Source organism: Phocoena phocoena, chromosome 2 (genome assembly GCF_963924675.1).
Source record: "Phocoena phocoena chromosome 2, mPhoPho1.1, whole genome shotgun sequence".
NCBI classification, from domain to species: domain Eukaryota; kingdom Metazoa; phylum Chordata; class Mammalia; order Artiodactyla; family Phocoenidae; genus Phocoena; species Phocoena phocoena.
In genome coordinates, this window is record NC_089220.1 from 84,013,848 (window position 1) to 84,029,286 (window position 15,439).

The 15,439-nt window shown below is 46.8% G+C and overlaps 1 protein-coding gene across 2 annotated transcripts in view; it reads right to left on the bottom strand.

The window, feature by feature from the left end:
* The window catches only part of RMDN3 (regulator of microtubule dynamics 3), a 39,802-nt gene extending 30,024 nt beyond the window's left edge, over positions 1–9,778 (bottom strand). The window contains exons 1-3 of one of the 2 annotated variants that reach the window (XM_065872017.1): positions 9,603–9,778; positions 7,599–7,791; positions 7,038–7,181 (exon numbers count right to left, since the gene is read on the bottom strand). In XM_065872017.1, coding sequence (XP_065728089.1) covers positions 7,038–7,181; positions 7,599–7,791; positions 9,603–9,777 — 512 coding nt within the window. In that variant the 5' untranslated portion in view covers position 9,778. The remainder of the gene's footprint in view (positions 1–7,037; positions 7,182–7,598; positions 7,792–9,602) is intronic. The other variant, XM_065872016.1, reaches the window with a different exon arrangement.
* Positions 9,779–15,439: the final 5,661 nt, after the last annotated feature.

A 15,439-nucleotide genomic window follows, 5' to 3' on the forward strand; every position in this document is an offset into this window, starting at 1 on the left:
AGGGGTGGGAGGGGGAGAGTGGGAGGGAGGGAGACGCAAGAGGGAAGACACATGGGAGCACATGTATATGTATAGCTGATTCACTTTGTTATAAATCAGAAGCTAACACACTATTGTAAAGCAATTATACCCCAATAAAGATGTTAAAAAAAAAACAAAAACAAATGGGACCTAATGAAACTTCAAAGCTTTTGCACAGCAAAGGAAACCATAAACAAGACCAAAAGACAACTCTCAGGATGGGAGAAAATATTGCACATGAAGCAACTGACAAAGGATTAATTTCCAAAATTTACAAGCAGCTCATGCAGCTCAATAACAAAAAAACAAACTACCCAATCCAAAAATGGGCAGAAGACCTAAATAGACATTTCTCCAAAGAAGATATACAGAATGCCAACAAACACATGAAAGAATGCTCAACATCATTAATCATTAGAGAAATGCAAATCAAAACTACAATGAGATATCATCTCACACCAGTCATAATGGCCATCATCAAAAAATCTAGAAACAATAAATGCTGGAGAGGGTGTGGAGAAAAGGGGACACTCTTGCACTGCTGGTGGGAATGTGAATTGGTACAGCCACTATGGAGAACAGTATGGAGGGTCTTTAAAAAACTACAAATAGAACTACCATATGACCCAGCAATCCCATTACTGGGCATATACCCTGAGAAAACCGTAATTCAAAAAGAGTCATGTACCAAAATGTTCATTGCAGCTCTATTACAATAGCCCGGAGATGGAAACAACCTAAGTGCCCATCTTCGGATGAATGGATAAAGAAGACGTGGCACATATATACAATGGAATATTACTCAGCCATAAAAAGAAATGAAATTGAGCTATTTGTAATGAGATGGATAGACCTAGAGTCTGTCATACAGAGTGAAGTAAGTCAAAAAGAGAAAGACAAATACCGTATGCTAACACATATATATGGAATTTAAGAGAAAAAAAATGTCATGAAGAACCTAGGGGTAAGACAGGAATAAAGCCACAGACCTACTAGAGAACGGACTTCAGGATATGGGGAGGGGGAAGGGTGAGCTGTGACAAAGCGAGAGAGAGAAATGACATATATACACTACCAAACGTAAGGTAGATAGCTAGTGGGAAGCAGCCGCATAGCACAGGGAGATCAGTTCAGTGCCTTGTGACTACCTGGAGGGGTGGGAGGGAGGGAGACGCAAGAGGGAAGAGATATGGGAACATATGTATAACTGATTCACTTTGTTATAAAGCAGAAACTAACACACCATTGTAAAGCAATTATACCCCAATAAAGATGTTAAAAAAAAAAACCTTAAGATGTAGGTGGAGCTGATCTCCTGAGCTAGATGGCTCACCAGGCTAAGGGTCTGTCAATCATTTTTGCTTTATCAGCCAAATGCACCTGCCAGAACCAACATGGGTGGGTACCAGTCTCTGCGGCCATGGGCGGCCACAGATACCCACATTTTCTTTCTCAATTCAGTGTATACCTCTGTCCCAAGTCAGCAACCAAACCTAAACCACAACAGGAGTAGCCCTTGAAAACCCTGGGAAGTTGCCAGGGCTGGGGAGGGGCCCTTTTGCAGCTGGAAGCAGGAAAGTAGAAAGATGTGAACAATCCCTTGGGAAGGTGTCTATGGGGCCACTATGAGCCAGATGTCTCCTAGGGAGCCCAACCCTGATGCAGCCACTGAAGAGGAAGCCAAGTTTCTCTTGGATCTTGGCCTCCACCAGCAGCTGATTATGGTGTGTTCCCTAATTGCCAAATGAATCAGACAAAAACTGAGTAGAGCAGAAGATAAGGCTTCCAGGGGTCACAACCAGATACCAAAGAGCCCTCCAGACTGAGTGAAGGAGAAGCAAATTCCATCAAAGCCAGAAGGTTCCAAGGCACAAGGAAGATCTTTGAGTCACTTAAGGATAAGCCTTTCTCTGTCCTGAAATGAAAGGGGTAGGACCCCTATGACTGGAGCGATCAGACCTGAAGGAGAGACATGTACGAATAAAGTCAATACAAGACAGCCTAAGGTCAGGGGCTGAATGCTGTGGGCCGAAGTGCTGTCTTCCTCATCCAGAAAGCCAGAGATGACGAGGGGGCCGGCTCCAGAAGGCAGCAGGTGAGAAACCAGACTTGATGCCCAATCCACGCATGCTGTTTCTTTTTTGTGTGTGTGTGGTACGCGGGCCTCTCACTGTTGTGGCCTCTCCCATTGCGGAGCACAGGCTCCGGACGCGCAGGCTCAGCGGCCGTGGCTCACGGGCCCAGCCGCTCCGCAGCATGTGGGATCCTCCCGGACCGGGACACGAACCCGTGTCCCCTGCATCGGCAGGCGGACTCAACCACTGCGCCACCAGGGAAGCCCCATGCTGTTTCTTTATAGAGGAGCTTTCAGACTCATTTAACAAAGGGGCTCCAGTTACATCTATTACAGGAACTTTTGAGGTACTTGTAGGTAACCTGTAACCTTCCTAACCTTGCTTTTTAAGAGGTTATCCAAGTATCTCTCCCCTCTAGCAATTTGCAGTAAAAACTTTAGAAATTAAAGGGACAAGGAAAAGTGGTATCAGATTTCACAACCAACCTGGGTGATGATGAGCAAGACCACAGAGACAGCCTAGAGAAACTCGCTACCAATTCCTAGGCTTAGACAATAACCTGCCCCAAACGAGAAAGTCAAATCAGCATCTACCAGTGCCCCTACTCAGCCCAGCCAGGCCCAAAGGTAAAATGAGTAAATGGATTTTTTGGGGGGTGCGAGCTTGAGTCTCAACATCTCCCAGTGCAAAAAGGAGACCCCGTTCCCTGATCAGCTGAAGGCTACCTTGGCAGATCAGGAATCTCCCGGGGTGGGGGGACCCCTGCTCTCATCCCTGCTGGAGCACAGGCATCAGCATAGTCTCTCCAGGGAGCTAGGCTAAGAGGAAGGTCCTGCAATGCTGTGATCCTGCTGGGTCCTAATGGCCAGGAAGCTCACTTGGACAAGGAAAAGGAGAGGTCAGGAGGGGCCTTGCTGCCACCCAGAGTGAGAGCTGGTAGAGCCCTGTGAGACAGGGAAGCTCTAGCGAGGCCGGCGTGGTGAGGAGACCTTTTATTGCACCTCAGCCCCACTTCAAGGAGCTCTGCCTCACTAATCTGCAACCCTGCTGCCTTACATGCAGCAGGCTGGCAAACACTTGTTGAGTGAATACAGACACCGGCCACCTGGACTTCCATGGGCTTCCAGCCCCATCTCTTCCAAAAGATAGTTTTCACGTGCCAGAGCTCAAGGGCTGCTGTCTCGACATTCACAGCATTCTCTCACATTTCTTGGACCACCAACCCAGCCTCTGGAGAAATCCACCAGAGAAAAAGGGGTGGCCCTTTTGTTTAACATGCCCGGCAGCTTTTGAGATGAGTCAAAGCCTGCAGAGACCTTTGAAAAGGCCCTTTGGACCTGTGCACTCAGGAGGACACACTGTTCCCACAGCAGGGCGAGGACCCAAGGCTCCCTTGAAGCAAGGAGGCCACCTCTACTCCTTGAGGAGAGCCCCCAGGTCAGTGATCAAGAACTCGGTTATAGACGCACCCCCTCCTGGCAATTACTTTTCTTTCTTTCAACTCCTAAGCCCCATTAGAGGTGCTGAGCTGAGGCATTCAAAGACAACCAGGCCTGGGCCCTGACCCTGAGAGACTCTCAGTGGTGGGGGAAGATAAGACCTAGCAGAACGAGGTGATAAAGGCCCAAGAAGGAGTGGCAATGAGGTTGCAGGCAGTTGCTCTTGGCTGGGATGCCTGGGAAGGCTTGCCAGAGGAGCTGTAGGGCAAGTTAGGTTTTGACAGGGAGGGAACTAAAGCTGTGTTTGGAACAATGCTCTGAGGACAAGCTCACGGACCCACCCAGTGATTCTGACTCTACCACATTCAGTTGATCCTCTGGGAGCTCAAAGTTGCTATTTATTTGGAAGAAAGAGGGAACACAGCTTTCAGTGGAGTAGAGTAGCCCATCAAATCATCTTATTCTTTCATCCCTCAAAAAAGCTCTCCTTCCCCAGGGCCCACATGTTTAAAGTCATTCCAGACCAGTCATTACAGAATTCTGGTCTCCTCCCAGAATTCCCCCTGGACCATAACCATGGCAAAATGAATGATTCACCGTGGCCACTACCCCAGATAGCAGCCAGCTAAACCAGAGTCTTGAACCATGCACGACCATCGGCTTCCACATGCCTTAGGGTCGATCATGGGGCTGAGCCTGCTAGAGCTGTAATTAAGAAAAGACACCCTTCCTCTCACACCACTACAGGTGGCTGGCAGCCCAGTCCTGCCCTTTATGGCCTTGGGAGCCCCAGTGAGCATCCCAAGCTGTGAAGCACCTGCACGCTTCCCTGGTTAATCACTCTGGCTCTCACTACCCCCAGAAGTTTGTACAATTACTAAAGATCATCACTAAGGGGTTTGAGTTCTAGTATCCTGGTCTTGGGCAGAGCTGTGACCTCTCCTTCTGTTCTACAGTTATAAAGTTCAAATGGCAAGTGATCGGCTTCCTTGGGTTGCATAGAGATGCTCCTTAAGTCTCAGGGCCCACTATCAACTATTTTGTCCTTTCTTTTCAATCCAGACGTGTCCATTTTTATTTTTTTTAATTAACTAATATATTTATTTATGGCTGTGTTGGGTCTTAGTTGATGCACGGGGGCTTTTCCTAGTTGCGGCGAGCGGGGGCTACTCTTCGTTGTGATGCGCAGGTTTTCACTGTGGTGGCTTCTCTTATTGTGGAGCATGGGCTCTAGGCACACGGGCTTCAGTAGTTGTGGCACACAGGCTCGGTAGTTGTGGCTTGCGGGCTCTAGAGTGCAGGCTCAGTAGCTGTGGCACACAGGCTTAGTTGCTCCACGGCATGTGGGATCTTCTTGGACCAGGGCTCAAACCCATATCCCCTATGTTGGCAGGCAGATTCTTAACCACTGCACCACCAGGGAAGTTCCCAGATGTGTCAAATTTTAATTTCATTTTTGCCCCCTCTAACACAGCCCTCTGGAAGCATGTTTCAGCCCAGAGGTACTAGGTAAATTGAATAGAAAAGGGCTACTTCTTTGAGCCCTTGAGAATACAGATAATAGGGATCAGACAACCCAGGCAACAGCAGTCATGAATGGAGGACCAAAGCTTTTTACCAAGACCTCACTTATTTCAAGAGGCACCTGAGCAATAGTTAAATTCAGCACAGATGCCCAATGGCAGTGACGTAGAAAAAGAGAGAAATACTACTCTTAATTTTCTTAGAAAACCAGATAAGGAGGCAGGAGAATATAATGGTTCAAACAAGAAAACAAGGCTGAAACTTCTGAAGAAGATGTACTGAACAGACCGTACTGCTCTGGAGAGGTCTTCCCTGGGCAGTGAGCCGTGGCAGCTTTTTTTTTTTTATTTAATTAATTTATTTTTGGCTGCATTGGGTCTTCGTTGCTGTGTGTGGGCTTTCTCTAGTTGCGGCGAGCAGGGGCTACTCTTTGTTGCGGTGCACAGGCTTCTCATTACAGTGGCTTCTCTCGCTGTGGAGCATGGGCTCTAGGTACGCGGGCTTCAGTAGTTATGGCTCACAGGCTCTAGAGCGCAGTCTCAGTAGTTGTGGCGCACGGGCTTAGTTGCTCCGTGGCATGTGGGATCTTCCCAGAACAGGGATTGAACCTGTGTCCCCTGCATTGGCAGGCGGATTCTTAACCACTGTGCCACCAGGGAAGCCCCTGAGGCAGCTCTTAATCAATGGGAAGACCTGCCCGGGACTGCAGGCGACATGTCTTCTTGTGAAGGCCCTTCTGTGCCCTGACGACCAAGCCATGCCTCAGAAGGCAGATGAGCCTGGCTGAGCCTGTGCTTAGGAGCTGTATAACCCTGGGAAAGCATGCATCAAACCTCGCTAAGCCTCAAGTCTCTGTCTGAGAAACAGGGCAAAGAACATCACCTACTTCACAGGAACCTTGTGAGGATTAAATGAGGAAATACCTCTGAAGTGCATTGTACAGTGTCTGTTACAGAGGAAGGATAAACAGTAGTTAATACTATAAAGTGTTTTCAGCTGAAGAGGGACAGGCTGCGAAGATCATCCTGAATGGCTGGTTTTAGCTTTTAGTTTCTGTGTGCATGTTTTTAGCTAAACCAGTCATTCTGACCTGACAGAAGGCTTGACTGTTCACTTCACCAGGCTCTTCCTTGAGGAGGAAGAAAGGTCATCAGAGGCCACCAAGGAGAGACCAGCCTCTAGACCTCACATAGGCCACCTGGATGACTGGACCTCACAGCAGAGAAGGGCAGATGCTGCCACCTACAGCATCGGGCACCCCAACAAAGATATTCATTCAGACTCCGTCCTTGGGACCAAAGTTTCAAAATGGCATTAGTGGTTTAAAATCAAAAAGCCCTTTGCCTGCCCAAGTTTGGGGGTTGTCCACCAGACTCCTGCCTGCGGCCCTGTCTCACACACAGTAAGGCCTATGGTCAGACCTGCTGGGCCACCAATTACTCAGGTGAGTCACCGCCCACCTGTGAAGATGGCCAAGATGCATGAGCAGGCCTCTCCCATGGGAAGAGAACTTCCTGAGGGAGGGAGAATGCTTAGTGCTTACAGAGCTCTGTAGACCTGGCCCAGCCACTCAGTGAAGGAAACAGTCTTAAGACAAAGCTTACAAAGTCCTTGTGGTAACACAGGGAAACGCCCAACCAATGTTACAGGAAAACGAAAGTAAAAGATATAATAACTACATAAAAAACAAACCTACTCGGAGGAAAATAACAGATGCAAGCACTAACCACTGTTAACATTTCAACTTGTCTGGATGACATAAGGTGGATGGTTTTTCTTTTTTAGGTACGAAGTGGTGTTTTTGTTTTTGGTGGATGGTTTTTCTTATTTCAACTGTTCTGTATTTCATTTATTTATACCCTTACCTTGTTCCAAAAATTATTTACAGCAGCTTGGTGTGAATTTTCCATTATAAACATTACTTTTACAAAACGTAACCTGGCTGAAGCTACAGCTGTCTCCAGGAGAGAAGACTCACCCGCCTTCGCTCTCAGCATCTGTGAACGTGGCTCCCGAGGTGGCCGTGAAGTAGACAGAGCTGGAGCCGGTGGAGTCACTCCTCTCCCGGGCAAATGTGAACCTTCGCCGCCGGGCCACTTTCTGGTTCTCTTCCAGGTGGGATCTGAAAAGCAGGCTCGTTTCTAGAAGGTGCCATTGGGCCCCATCCAGCCTGCCTTTCCCCTCACCATGAGGGAGCCTCTTACTACTGCTGCTCATTAAAGAGCTAAAAGCAGAGAAAATCCTGGGTCTCTACCCTCAGGAGAGCAAGCAGGGCAGCTCACTGGCCCCAGCCTGCACGGCAGACCAGGTTAGTCAGAACAAAGCATTTCAGCTGCTACAACAGGCCATGAGGGCCCAAAAGCAGCAAGAACTTGTGCAAGGCAAGGAATCAAGCACATGGCTTCCCTGCCAATTAGGTGAGAAGCTATAAAACTGGCTTCGTCCTGAGACGGGCGGACAGCAAAGGCTGAAAAGCTGTAGGGACAGGGAAAAGCTGGGGAGCGGGGGACAAGGCAGAAAAGGAGGCTGCATTACTTACCGGACCTCGCCCACAATCTGCCCAGCAAGCCCCTGCAGGCTGCGCCTCAGCTCCTCCACCTCCCCACGCAGCGCCAGCAGGCTGGTCAGTACAAACTCCAGACGGCCCAGCACCTCCTCCTGCCCTTCTCGTGGAAGGCTCGGAAGCACCGCAGCATCACCAGCCTCACCTGGAGCTGCCCGCAATGGCCTCACTGCAGGAAGGAGGACAGGAGACATTGATGCCCATGGGAGAGAGTGAGGAAACGATCTCGCACCCAGAATTCAGAAACACTTGTTTCTCACTGGAGTTCAATTTACAAAGATCTTTGAGGCTCAGAGAGCATATGTTCACGAGTCCCAGGTAATGATCCAGAAAAAATCAAGGTCCCAACCTCCAAACAAGAGCCCTCTGTTCCAAAAATCTTCCACACCAGGGCCCTTCAGCAGTACTGCATACCATGGCAGATCATGTAAAATGCTCACAAGAGTGTGGTATCCAGAAGGAAGGACAGCTGTCCTGCTAGAGTAAAAGAAAACCCTTTATCTGACTATATTTCATGCCCAAATCCCAGGCAGTCAATACTAACCCACAGCAAAATTAAAATGGAGCTCACTCAAACTCTGATCTTTCATTTTACAAAGAATGGCAAAGAAAACTCTGAGCTCCTCTCAAGAGCTTCATTTAGTATCATCAGAGAGGAGCAAGGAGAAAAGGAGCAGTTACTGAGAGAAAAGGTACACTGGGAAAAGCCCACCCAAACCCCATTGGAAAAACACCATTGCCGAGCCCTGAATTGAGCTCTAGGTAAATGCTAACAGTAAATGCTAGAAAACTGACAGCTACCTAAGGCAAGTGGACTGGAAAATGTAAAAACAGAGAAGAAACCAGTAAGGCAGGACCCACAGTCCAAGCAAGCATAAAGCTGTTAAAGGAAATCTAGTAACAATCTAGGCCAGATTACAATACACACCCAACAGTGTTCCAGTAGGTAAAGCAAGAAAGATCCCTGGGAATGTGGCCACTTTCTCCCAACCTCAGCAGAAGAAACACTAGAGCTAAGAAATTACAAACAAACAAAATACAAGGAAAAGAAAGGAAGGACAAGCACATTTGCAACACTAGGTTACTACCTAGTGCTATAAAATGCTGACAAATGATTGCAATCTAAGGTGACAACTCTTTGAAGACTTCAAAAACGAACTTTTCCAAACCATCTGGCATTTGGTAATCAGAGGCAACACTTGTTCCCAATTAACACAGGGCGAGATGATTTGAATGCTCCTCTATCACACACACCTGGGAGTGGTTTGAACCAGCCCTAGATGCTTTGCTCCAATTAGTTAAGGAAAGTTTTTACAAAACCGAAAGCACTACCCATTTCAGCCGTGGCTGGCTCCCAGCCATATTCAGCTTCAATTGCAGTAAGTGCACTCCCAGCCCCATGCTGTGGAAAGTCCACAGGAACAGGTGACCAGGCCACTCAGGAGAGCAAGCAGCACAGCTGCCACTTACTTGCTCTGTGACAGCCTCGGGAAAGTTACACAATCTTTTTCAATATCGACTTATAAGAAGGATTTTAAAAACTTGGCCTAGATAGTCTCCAAGGTGCCTGCAAAATTTAACACCTAATTTAATACATAAGCCTCAAAAATTTTTAATTCCTACAAGACTAGTTTTTCCTTTTACCTTCTTTTGGACTTTTCCTCTACTTATTAAACAGCTCACCCACACTAATCAAGTGCCTTTAATATATATATAGCACTCCTGTGGCCAGAACTAAACGTGAAAGCTAAGCCTTTTCGCAGTATACTTTCCTGCGATTACAGGAGAAAGACGACAGAAGAGGAAGACTGCTTTTCCTTTTCAATAAACTTTCCCCAAACGTGAAACTCTCGGGCCTCGCACCCACCCTCCTATTCCTTCCTCCGTTGTCCTGTCCCACAGATTCTGCTAAAGGCAGCCCCGACCCCAGGCCCACCCCTCAGCAGTCACTGAGGCCGGCCTCAAGAGACCGTCTCCTACCCTGGCGTCCAGGCTCTGAAGTCTGCATGTAGTCCAGGGAGCTGGGCTGGCTCTGGCTCTGGCCCCGTTTCCACCGCTGGCTGTAAAGGGCACATAGGAATCCAAGGCCCGCGGCAGTGCCCAGCAACAGTCCTAGCCCGGCGCGGGTGCCACCCAAGGCCCCCAGACTAGACATGCTGCACCTGCAGCCCGCGTGAGCCACCGAGAGCAAGCGGGAGAAGGAGGAGGAGAGATTCATGAGCGTGGTCCACCCACCTCCAAGGTTGAACCCCTGGAGATAATCTTGCCCACACCCTGGACACCCACCACCCTCACCCTAGTCCCGACCCTAAGGTTTCTGCTAGCCCCGGACCTGGCTACCGCGCGGTTCAGCCGGCCCGGACGCAGCCTCCCCTCCAACACGCCCCCTAACCCTGATTCCGGAGTCAGGTTGCTGGGCCTCCAAACTCCTCCCCCAGCCTCACGACACTGCAGACCACAAACCCGCCGCCCTGGCTGCAAACCCCTGGCCTCCCCGCCGCGCCATTTGAAGGCCCCCTGGCCTGTCAGGAGCTCAACTCACACTCCTACTCCGCCGCTCACTACTGCGGCAGCAGCCGCCGCTTCGCGCTGTCAATGACCGTGACGTCATCAAACGGTGCCGACCGTCAGCCCTGCGCGCCTATAGAAAGGCGGGGTGAGAAGGTCACCGAGGCTCCGCCTCCGGCGCAGGGTTTTTTCAGGGGCGGGGCCATGGGCTCTGCCAGAGGGGAGAAACCTGCAGAGAGTAGGAAAGGGGGTCCTAGAATGGGTTAGAAGCCGGGAAGAGGGGGAAAGCTGGGAGACCCCTTGGGCTGGATGCTAGAGCAGTAACCCCCACGGTCTGGCCAGCTGAAGTTCCATTTCCCTCCATTTACACCAGATTACTTAGTGTTCCCGGAATATGCTCCGCGTATTCACCCTTTCTAGCTTTTCGACTGCTGCTTTCTGCCTAGAATGACCCTTTCTCTACCTGGAAAACGCGACCCCCCTCCCACCTTTCCTTAACACTGGGTCATAACTCAGACTTTGTTTGATTTCAGCTTAATTTGTTTATGCATTTTTACCCAAACCATTTACTAAGCACTAGACAATAGTGACTGGCATTTCAGATTAGAACTGATAAATTGTTGATTATCCACAAGAGGTCCCTGAGTCCCCAGGGCCAGCTTCTGCCAGTTGAAACCTAAAAACTTTTATTGTAGATGCACACCCCATCATTAAAAAAAAATCTTAAACCTTACATTGTCGTTTTAACATTAATCAAGGACAGGGTTATAAAAACTTTTTTATTTCCAGAATGTAAATGAAATTCATTCCTCTAATGATAACATTTTTTAACATTTGGCTGAGGCTGAAACTTGGGTTTATCTCTGATTGCTTAAATTGGTTCAGATACCATTTCAGGTTTTTTTGTTTGTTTTTAATCTGAGTTAATCATTTTTTTCTACCTACCTGTGGCCCATAGTTCCTTCTATAATTCTATTTTACTCCTGTGATTTTATGCAACTTGTAATTTTAGAAACTAAAAAGACATGATTTTATGCACTATGGTTCCAATTTTATCATCAGCATTCCTTAAAAGTTAAATTTTAGTTTAGTGGGAGCTGAAATATCTAGACCAGTCCTTCCCAAATCCTTTACTAGATATTATTTATTCACTTTTTAATTGTGAGATATTTTACACATTTGAGAGACATTTGAGGACTTCCCTGGTGGCGCAATGGTTAAGAATCCACCTGCCAGGGCTTCCCTGGTGGCGCAGTGGTTGAGAGTCCGCCTGCCGATGCAGGGGACACGGGTTCGTGCCCCGGTCCGGGAAGATCCCACATGCCGCGGAGCGTCTGGACCCGTGAGCCATGGCCGCTGAGCCTGCGCGTCCTGCGCGTCCGGAGCCTGTGCTCCGCAACGGGAGAGGCCACAACAGTGAGAGGCCCGCATACCACAAAAAAAAAAAAAAAAAAGAATCCACCTGCCAATGCAGGGGACATGGGTTCAAGCCCTGGTCAGGGAACTAAGATCCCACATACCACAGAGCAACTAAGCCCGTGTGCCACAACTACTGAAGCCCGCGTGCCTACAGCCCGTGCTCTGCAACAAGAGAAGCCACCGCAATGAGAAGCCCGTGCACTGTAACGAAGAGTAGCCCCCACTCACCGCAACTAGAGAAAGCTCACACGGAGCAATGAAGACCCAACACAGCCAAAATTTAATTAATTAATTAATAATAATAAAGAGTACATTTGATGCATAGGTACATTGCAATGAATCACTGAAAAGCAATGAGGTACCCATCCCACTGCCTAAGGAACAGAACTTCACCAATACCTGCTACTCATTTTTAAGGACTCGGTTTGATTAGTACCTCTTGTGATACACTAAGAGATTAACTATGTTGTCTTGGTGGTGAGAAAGGAATGTTTTTAATATCTTTTCCATATTTTTCCTCATTTTTCTGAAATAAGCATGTATTTCTTTTCTAATAAGAAAAAATATTAACTTTACTTTAGAGGGAATAAAAACCTGTTTCCTCTGGGAAACTTTTCCAGACCACCATCTTAGTGGAATTAATCTTTTTATCTTTCTTTGCTCTTGAGGCTTGTTTACCTCTATAACACTTGGTTCCATGATTATTTGCTTTCTAGTCTGTCTATCCCACTGGGCTGCTCACTCTTCCCTGATAGAGTTCATGCCTGATTCATCCCCTATGCCTAGCAGAGCTCTAATGCAAAAGCCATCCATAAAAGTTGAATGGAGAAAAGAAGAAAATAAAGAACGACCAATATCCAGCCCGTGCCACACTGACAATGCTTTTGTTACCAAACCAGGTTTGTTTGCGCAACGTGTGGCAAGCCAAATGCTGAGACACAGAGGTTTGCGGCAGAAAAATAATTTATTCACAAGGCAGCCAAGCCAGGAGATGGGAGAACAAATCTCAGATCTGCCTCTCTGAAGGTTTGAGCTATTTATGGGATAAAGAAGTAGTGTAGACTTAGGCATGGGGAAAGGTGATTAGAGGTAGGGAAAGGTGAGGTAAATGGTGTTTTGTGCAGGCGTATCTGGATTATATGCTTCTTCATGGGATGCATGTTCAAAAATGGAGGGGCTTAGTGTGATCTGAGAGTGGACTTTTGGCCTTCTAATGTCAAAAGGTTGTTCATTGGACACCTGTGAGGGCCCAGCTTTAGGGTCAGTGGTCCCAACCAGCCTTAGCCAGATTGAACTGACCAAGAGCCGATTCAAAGTTCTGAAAAAACAAATTAAGCCCCTGTTACTATAGCAACCCATACTTCAGAAGTGTTATCTGTAGGGGTGGTTAAGGAGTCTTGTGATATATTACCCAGGCTATGCGATGCCTGGAGGGTATGAAATTAAACAGGGTAAAAAAACAAATTAAGGGTAGCTTAATCTGTGAAGGTAGTTTACAAGCAGAGGGGTTTTTAACAAGCTGTTCCTTATCTGTTGTTCTGTAAAACTGGCTGAAGAATTTCTGCCAGTCACAAACCTCCGTTAACACTGTGGACACAGTTTCATTTTCATAATGAAAGCCGAGTTGTAGAAGAACAATTTCTCCTCTTTTTACAGGGAAGGGAGATCTGCCAGATAAACTCATTGTGGCAAGGGGCGAGGCCAGATGGGAAAACCAAGTAGGGGAATTCATTTCCTCCTGGATATTAGAGATGTTATCCAGCGTGCATGCGTCTGCCAGGGGAATCAGCCGCGCGCTGGGTGATTCTGGATGGAGCGCTCTATCTTATGCTGCATCTGCAGACCAGTTTTGCAAATGTAATAAATCCCTGGCAGTCTGAGATAGGCACTGCCCTCCTGTCTCATCCCCACCCCTCAACGGCCCAGCCTGAGAGAAGAGAGTAGAGCAGACCCCAAACCCCTGTCCTGCTCTCTGCCCAGAACACGAGAGCCTTATGTACCTAGTTCTTTCAAGAGAGGTGACATATGCCTTGGGATGGTGGCCTTACCTCTTGTGTCTAACCTCTAATACGCTTGACACTTAAAAAAAATTTGTTCTTGTAAAATATTTAATGGCTACAAAATAATACTTATAATACATGTATAAAAACTGAGTACATTTATAACCCTTTGCACGCCAGTCCTAGTGTAAGAAAAAGAACATCATTTTTGTCTTTTAAGAACCCTGCTTTCGTTGTTTTGTGTATATTGAAGAATCCTTGCATCCCTGGGATAAATCCCACTTGATCATGGTGTATGATCTTTTTAATGTGTTGTTGGATTCTGTTTGCTACTATTTTGTTGAGGATTTTTGTGTCTATGTTCATCAGTGATATTCCTCTGTAATTTTCTTTTTTTTGTGATACCTTTGTCTGATTTTGGTATCAGGGTGATGGTGGCCTTGCAGAACGAGTTTGGGAGTGTTCCTCTCTCTGCAATTTTTTGGAAGAGTTTGAGAAGGATAGGTGTTAACTCTTCTCTAAATTTCGATAGAATTCGCCTGTGAAGCCATCTGGTCCTGGGCTTTTGTTTGCTGGAAGATGTTTAATTACAGTTTCAATTTCATTACCTGTGATTGGTCTGTTTACCATATTCACAAATTAAAGAATAAAAACCAGGGGCTTCCCTGGAGGCACAGTGGTTTGGAGTCCACCTGCCAATGCAGGGGACACGGGTTCGAGCCCTGGTCTGGGAAGACCCCACATTAGTTGCTGTGGAGCAACTAAGCCTGTGCGCTACAACTACTGAGCCTGTGCTCTAGAGCCAGTGACACCTGTGCTCTAGAGCCAGTGACTCTGCAACTTCTGAGACCGTGTGCCACAACTACTGAGGCCTGTGCACCTAGAGCCTGTGCTCCACAACAAGAGAAGCCACCTCAGTGAGAGAAGCCCACGCACCACAACGAAGAGGAGCCCCCGCTCGCCACAACTAGAGAAAGCCCACCTGCAGCAACGATAACCCAATGCAGCCATAAATAAATAAATAAATAATTTTAAAAAGAATAAAAACCATATGATCATCTCAATAGATGCAGAAAAAGCTTTTGACAAAATTCAACACCAATTTATAATAAAAACTCTCCAGAAAGTGGGCATAGAGGCAACCTACCTCAACATAATAAAGGCCACATACAACAAACCCACAGCAAACATCATTCTCAATGGTGAAAAACTGAAAGCATTTCCTCTAAGATCAGGAACAAGACAAGAATGTCCACTCTCGCCACTATTATTCAACATAGTATTGGAAGTCCTAGCCATGGCCATCAGAGAAGAAAAAGAAATAAAAGGAATACATATTGGGATAGAAAAAGTAAAACTCACTGTTTGCAGATGACATGATACCATACATAGAAAATCCTAAAGATGCTGCCAGAAAACTACTAGAACTAATCAATGAATTGGGTAAGGTTGCAGGATACAAAATTAATGCACAGAAATCTCTTGCATTCCTATACATTAACAACCAAAGATCAGAAAGAGAAATTAAGGAAACAATCCCATTTACCAGCACAACAAAAAGAATGAAATACCTAGGAATAAACCTACCTAAGGAAGCAAAAGACCTGTACTCAGAAAACTATAAAACACTGATGAAAGAAATCAAAGATGACAGAAACAGATGGAGAGATACCATGTTCCTGGATTGGAAGGACCAATATTGTGAAAATGACTATACTACCCAAAGCAATCTACAAGTTCAATGCAATCCCTATCAAATTACCAATGGCATTTTTCACAGAATTAGAACAAAAAATTATACAATTTGTATGGAAACACAAAAGACCCCAAATAGCCAAAGCAATCTAGCGAAAGAAAAACGAAGCTGGATGAATCAGGCTCCCTGACTTC